We start from the raw sequence: 7,393 nt of genomic DNA, 5'->3' as shown, positions 1-7,393 counted from the left end.
AACTCGTCGCAAATTTCTCGAACGGTCGGGGAATGGCTTCTTTCTGATTCATCGGAACTGGGACACGGGGCTTTTCCTCTACTGGTCATGTTGATGGTAACCTGAGGGTATTCAGCTTCAGAAACTTTCTTCTTTTGACGTCGTCGTTTGGTAGGTCTTGCGACGTCAGTCAATCTGTCGAATACAGATCTGCGAGGTTCAGGAATACAACAGTGACATTCGGAAAGGACTGTTGAAATAAGCCGTTCGCAATGACATGGATGGGCTGCTCGTTGCGTTGGCTTTTCTCTGGAAAGCAACTCTCGCAAATCTGAGACCCGAGGACAGTTCTTCATCGGGGATGAAACTCCCTGTTCTTGAGTGGGTGAAATTGGTTCTTGTTGAACCTGACGGACCCTATTGCATTCGGGCGTCGAAGCGTGAGGGTCGCGTTTTGATTTATAAACACTAGGCCTTGGCCTGCGTTTAGTTGAAGGAACAGACCCTTTAGGGTCTTGTTTTGTTTGGACGCACTCTTGAGGTGCTTGTTTTCCCTTGACAGGGCTGTGTTTTGATTGGACAACGCACCACTGAGGGTCGCGTTTAAGTTGAATCACCCGAGGTTTGTAATTGGATTCATTACCTCGAAGTGTGCGTTCGCAATGCTTAGGCAGATCTTCGGGGACGCAATCCTTGCGTTGGACTCGGGATTGATTTTCTCGGAGGTGTGCTCGTCGGATGGACCTTCTTCGTCGTCGAGCAGCGTTTTTCTTGGCTTGTTTCAAAGCCTTAGTATCAGCAACACCGGCGTTGATTGTGCCTATCTCTGTCATAGGCCTTTTACAACCAAGTACACGCTGTGTCGACATAGGCATGTGATCTTCGGTTTGCAGAGCGAGCTTGAGGCTTTGGCCAAAGGAGAGGACTTTCTTTGGCGTCTCAACAGAAGTTAAGACCTTTTTAGAGCTCTTACAAGCATCTCGCCTAGCCTTAGGGCTGAGCGATCCGGAAGAGAGAGCCTCCTCGTATTTGGCTTGGTCAAATTCCACGACCAAGGTTTCCACGGTTGTTCCAGTGAGGTGAACGTCGGATTGCGCCACCACCTCTTCGTCAGAGAAGCTAGTCCCCAGCGGAGGCGCCATCTTTTGTTTGTGGGAAATTTTGTAATAAAAAGAATATAAGGAAAGAATTGCGTTTGATTTTATTCTCTCTAACTGCTTAGAAAAAGAATGATTACAACTCTCTCAACTCTCGATTACAATTTGGATTCCTAGTTACAAAAGAGAAGAGAATGATCTGGATTCTCCCCTTTGTTTAATTCTGGGTTCTTCTTGGTAGCGATGAGATGCCTCCCTCGAATGCTTGCGTCGAGTTTGCTTCTCGTTGACGATCCGAATATCTATACTCACTGGAACAACTGTCTTGGCCGGTTTGATAACTCTTGTCGAGTTTTGTGATTCAGAACAAGTAACAAACTCTAATGATAGAGTTGTTAGAACCGAAAATAATTTGGTTGATAAGCCAAATATCGATGGTTTAGAGATCCTCCGTTTGTTGATTTCCCAGACTGTGTAAGGAGTCAATCCTCCTTTTTCTGCTTCTGGAAGATTTGATCGAAAGATCCCCCTCCGATTAATGAAAAGAAATCTCTCTTGATCTGATTATCAAAAATCCGATCTCCCCAATCCCCAAAAAGAGTCCTCCACTCTGTTGAGTTTGTTGCTATAGGAGTCAATCCTCCTTTTTCTGATTCTGGAAGATTTGATCGAAAGATCCCCCTCCGATTAATGAAAAGAAATCTCTCTTGATCTGATTATCAAAAATCCGATCTCCCCCAATCCAAAAAGAGATCTTTTACTCTGTTGAGTTTGTTGCTATTTATAGGGGGATTAGGGGTGTAACTGCCCCCATAATCCGCGCCTAAATGGGGGTTTAGTTACCCCATTAGTCGGGTGTAACAACCCACTAAAGCCACTCCTCAAATCGTGGGTGAAGAACAGCTTCGAAGTTGTTACGATCACGTTTGAATGAGTCAGAACCTTGACCTGCGTTCTGGCGGTGATTGAGCTGCGTTTGGCAGCGACTGACGGGCTGCGTTGGGCAGTGATGGATGAGTTGCGTCGGCAGCGGTTGATAAACTGCGTTGGGCAGCGGTTGATAAGCTGCGTTGGGCAGCGATGGATAAGCTGTGTCGGCAGCGGTTGATAAGCTGCGTTGGGCAGCGGTTGATAAGCTGCGTTGGGCAGCGGTTGATAAGCTGCGTTGGGCAGCGATGGAGCTGCGTTGGGCAGCGATGGAGCTGCGTTCGAGCTGTGCTTGGCAACGATTGGAGCTGCGTTCGAGCTGTTGATTAGATTTCTCTGTCTTTATATATGGATGACACCAAAGACCAGTAAAGAAGGTCTTATTCAGGCCATTTGTGATAATTGAGGCATCTCAATAACGCTTTATCAACTGCAGGTCATGATCTCCACTGAGTGTGTCGAATATCATTACACTGCTCATCAGCACCTCTAATGGTTGCTAACATGATATCAGTCATGTTGTTGTCGCAGCCATCAAGATCAATCATCTCACATAAGAAGCTGCATTCGTGTTTATAACTGTTGAAGCGGCGTAGGTGATCAAATTGGTGTTGTGTCTTGATGATGATACGCGGGGAGGACTTCCACGTCTTGGTTTGAAGAGATCGTCGATTTGTAATCCTTTCTGTCAGAGTATTGCTAAAGACTGTCATTTTGTAATCTTTGCTTTAACTCTTTGACATGTAAAAATCTTCGAATTGTAGCCTTCTGGAAGTCGTCAGATTGTAACTTCCATCATCAGTGTTTGATGACGACTCAGCTATCCATTGTGATTTTTAGACAGCCTACACCTTAGGTCAACGTCGGTCAACGCATTGTGACCAAAAGTTAACGTCGGGCGATCCAAAATCTTAGGTCAATGCCAGTCAACGCCAGTCAACACGTTGTGACCAAAAGTCAACATCGGACGATCCAAAACCCTAGGTCAACGCCAGTCAACGCGTAACCCTAGGTCAACGCCAGTCAACGCGTTATGACCAAAAGTCAACATCAGACGATCCGAAACCCTAGGTCAACGCCGGTCAACGCGTAACCCTAGGTCAACGCCAGTCAACGCGTTGCGACCAAAAGTCAACATCGGGCGATCCGAAACCATAGGTCAACGTGTAACCCTAGGTCAACGCCAGTCAATGCGTTGTGACCAAAAGTCAACATCAGACGATCCGAAACCCTAGATCAATACCGGTCAACGCGTAACCCTAGGTCAACGCCAGTCGACGTGTTACGATCTGAAACCCTAGGTCAACACCGGTCAACACGTAACCCTAGGTCAACGCTAATCAACGTGTTGCGATCCAAAACCCTAGGTCAACGCAGGTCAACGCGTAACCCTAGGTCAACGCTAATCAACGCGTTGCAATCCGAAACCCTAGGTCAATGCCGGTCAACTCGTTGTGACAAAAAGTCAATGTACGGCGATCTGAAACCCTAAGTCAGCACGATGCAACGGAGATAGTCAGTTCTAAGTCAACTCAATGACACGAGCCAAACTCAACTCATCAGTTTTAGATTCGAGACTCCGACGACGGCCAGACGATAAACGCAACGCCGAAAGAACTTTAGCTATTCGTCAAAAACATCGAACAGATTGAAAATCGGAGGAGTCAAGAATTGAAGCTAACTACAGGTCCTTTACGCCGACCGAAGGCTGGACCAATCGCATCCAAAGTATTCTAGCTCCTTCTATAAAAGAAACGAGGCTGGAACGCTTTGGAGGGGGTATCTGTAGGCATCGAAAATTGCCTATAGCAAAAGAAACGAGGCTGGAACGCTTTGGAGGGGGTATCTGTAGGCATCGAAAATTGCCTATAGGTCTCCATGAATAGCTCGGTGTTAAGAAAAGACGATGAACGTCACTATCCAGTTCACAGAAGCTTGATTGACGTCGATGAACGTTTAAAGTGGATCGACGAACTATGTGAAGTAACGGGGTTTCAGAATAACGAGGATACGAACTGATCGGGAACCCCGCGTCGCTTACAAAAGGTGAAACGCCGCTCGTATCCCGGTTTAATCCATAATGATCTAATCATCGGAGCTTATAAATCTCCTTGTCGGCTTTCCAGCACAATTCAAATCACTCAAATCAGAGTCCGGATGAAGAAGTTACAGCGGAAACGGACGAATATGCAAAAGAAAATAGCGTCTCAGCCTGAGTTGAGACACCCCGAGGTGTCTCGGCCCAAGCGAGACACCCCAAAGTGTCTCGGCCTCGCTAAGACACCCTTGGGTATCTCCAGCCCTAAAAATCGGCCGTTATGCGGTTTTAACCGCCTGGACTTCCTTGGAGCCTATAAATACAGCCCCAGGACCCTCATTTTTTTCAGATCTGGAATTTTGAAGAATTGGCGAAGCCCTGCCGGATTGAAGATTGATCGAGTTCTTCAACACGGGAGAGAAATGTTCTTCAGATCTACATCACCCGTGTCCGTTCCTTAGGATTATCCCGTTGCGGTAATCTTAAGAAGAGTAATTATCTCGCCGTTGTCGAGATAAGCGCTTCTGCTTCTAGATTCCTTCGCGAATCGACGGAGTATTGGATCTGATCTGATTGCCAGGTAGTCCACGGATATCGACATCCCCGTCACCGGCCAAAAACTCACGCAAGCAAGAGACGACGAACGGATCTTGCGTTATTTTCGAGAGAGTTGTAACCCTTTATTTCTTTCTTTTGTTGAGTAATTGAATTCTTTGTAAACAATCAAAATTATAATGAATTCAGCAATGAAGGCAACTTTCAGCGAAAACAGAAAGGAGGTTCTTTATCATCATAATAACACTTTAATTGAACATTACTATTAATGATTAACCTACTCTAGGTTTATATTAGCAAATTGTGTTCAGTTTGTTGAAGATAAAAGTTTATAGAATATTCAAACTTGTATGAAGAATCCATGTGGGTTACGATAATGGATTCGGATCTTATATATGGAAATAATCTCATGTGTTCGTTACACGTCTACGTTAATAAATGTAAAAATGAGAACATTTAATATAAAATTAAACGTTATTCACCAGAACATTAAAGCTGATCTTTTATAATTTTCTTAGTACAAGTCACATGCCTTCATCCTTAATTTGGTCATAAATTCAATCATACATTAATTACACTTTTTTAATTAATTTTTTTCATCGTGAACTAACAGTAATCTGCTTACTATATAACGTTTCTCTATTACAACTCACAAGCAAACATGACTAAGACATGACTGGAAATTTAAGACCCAAACATTATACTTAAAAGGGAATCAAGGCTACCAAATTGTTCTTAGAAAAAACAAAATAAAAATTCTATAAATAAATCAAAATAAAAACAAGTACGAAATGGTGATCACGGGGGCCACAAAGAGCATGCTGGACAACTCTTTCTTATATCAGCTAAGACATGACTATGTCTTTACAAGACAACTATATAGAGATCTACAACACTTGAAAATTTCTTTGAGGCTTAGCAGCACTATTTATTTTCACTAGTTTTATCTTCCGGAGAAATTAAATGCTTTGATAACTAACTCTCTATATTTTACTTTTGTCATGTCTCTTATTTAGTTTGTTTTTGCCCTTTTCCTTCTTTCGTACTGTTTATTTGCTTTTATATATATTTTATTATTTTCAGATACGCCTCGTTAAATTTTTATTAATGAATTAATGAGGCGTTGCAAGTGTGAAGTGTCCCGTTGTCTTTTCTTAAAAGGGGGAAAAACTATACTATCACCCAATTGCAAACGGAGCGTTCAGAGTGATTTTTTAATTTTATTTATTTTTACCCTCGAGACGTGTATCCACAACAATAGAAATACTAATAGTTCTACTGGCAGCTAACGAAGACAATAAATTAATAAGTATATAGTTGTCCTCATGAAAAAGTCAATTTGAAATATAAATTAAGGCCCCCCTCTCTATAACTTTACCCCCATTTGCAGCACGTTTCCCTCTTACGTCCTTTTCATTGCCCACCATTCAAATTCACTAAGGGGGTTATTGGTGGACAAGTTGGGGCTAAATGGGATAATTGTTTCGATCAATTGAATAATTTTATCTTTTTGGGATATTTTGAGTGGTGTAAAGTGGGACAAATTTAGGATAATTGGACAATTTGAAGTTTTGATTTGATAATTCATGTGAGATAATTGATGATGTGACACCTTATTGGAACAATTATCCCACTTAGCCCCAACTTGTCCCAACCAAAATATCACAAAGAGATAATTGATGTGACACCTTATTGACACCTCTCTATAACTTTACACCAGTCAAAATATATCCAAAGAGATAAAATTGTTCCATTAAAACAATTATCTCACTTAGCCCCAACTTGTCCCAACCAATAACTCCCCCAGACTATATATTTTACTCCCTCCCTGCCTCCCTCCCTCCCTCCCTCCCTCTCCCCAACAAGAATCTCCTCTTATGCTGTGCTAACCTTTATATGTTAAACTAACATGCATCATTTTTTGAGATATTTGAACTACCTAGCATGATTTTGTCACGTATCTCAACATATGGATTGCCTTCAAGGTTGGCCCGAGCCAATTGTCCGAGTCCAATCCTTATCCGAAACCAAGTCAACCGTTATCCCTCCGAGGTACGTCAAACCCCCCTCCCAACGCCCATCATCATCTCCGGCCGTTGACCTCAGCATCCCGGTAGTCGATTTCAGCCGCTGCGACGCGATCACCGCCGTCTCCGACGCCTGCAGAGGCTGGGGATTCTTCCAAGTCGTCAACCACGGCGTCGATCCATGCCTTATGAGGAGAGCTAGAGAAGACTGGAGACAATTCTTCCACCTTCCAATGGAAGAGAAACAAGTATACGCGAATACGCCAAAAACATACGAGGGATACGGTAGCCGACTTGGTATCGAAGAGGGAGCTATACTCGATTGGGGTGACTACTATTATCTCCACCTCCTCCCTTTGTGCCTCAAAAGCCACCAAAAGTGGCCCTCACTACCTCGATCTCTAAGGTACACAATTCTTCTGTACTTTTTTTGCTCCATAGGAGAGTTCTGCGACTTAATAATTACATATATATTTCAGCAGAGCGACAGTTGAAGAGTACGGAGAGGAATTAATAAAATTTTGCGGGCGAGTAATGAGAGTACTATCATTGGGGTTGGGGTTGGATGAGGGGCATTTGCAAACAGCGTTCGGCGGTGAGAACTGTGGGGTCTGCACGAGGGTAAATTTCTACCCGAAGTGTCCACAGCCTGAGCTCACCCTCGGCCTGTCGTCGCATTCGGATCCTGGCGGGATCACCGTGCTCCTCCCCGACGATCGGGTCAAGGGGCTTCAGGTTCGACGAGGCGATGCTTGGGTCACGGTCAAGCC

The 7,393-nt window shown here is 43.8% G+C and overlaps 1 protein-coding gene across 1 annotated transcript in view; it reads left to right on the top strand.

Moving 5' to 3' along the window:
- Positions 6,455-7,393, top strand: part of LOC109846693 (probable 2-oxoglutarate-dependent dioxygenase At3g111800) — a 7,476-nt gene continuing 6,537 nt past the window's right edge. The window contains exons 1-2 of the mRNA XM_020415938.1: positions 6,455-7,029; positions 7,103-7,390. Of these exons, the coding sequence (XP_020271527.1) occupies positions 6,566-7,029; positions 7,103-7,390 (752 nt within the window). The 5' untranslated portion in view covers positions 6,455-6,565. The remainder of the gene's footprint in view (positions 7,030-7,102; positions 7,391-7,393) is intronic.

This window comes from Asparagus officinalis, chromosome 7 (assembly GCF_001876935.1).
Source record: "Asparagus officinalis chromosome 7, Aspof.V1, whole genome shotgun sequence".
Classification (NCBI taxonomy): domain Eukaryota; kingdom Viridiplantae; phylum Streptophyta; class Magnoliopsida; order Asparagales; family Asparagaceae; genus Asparagus; species Asparagus officinalis.
The sequence above is the reverse complement of the archived record's forward strand: the minus strand, read 5'-3'. Positions and strand labels throughout refer to the sequence as shown.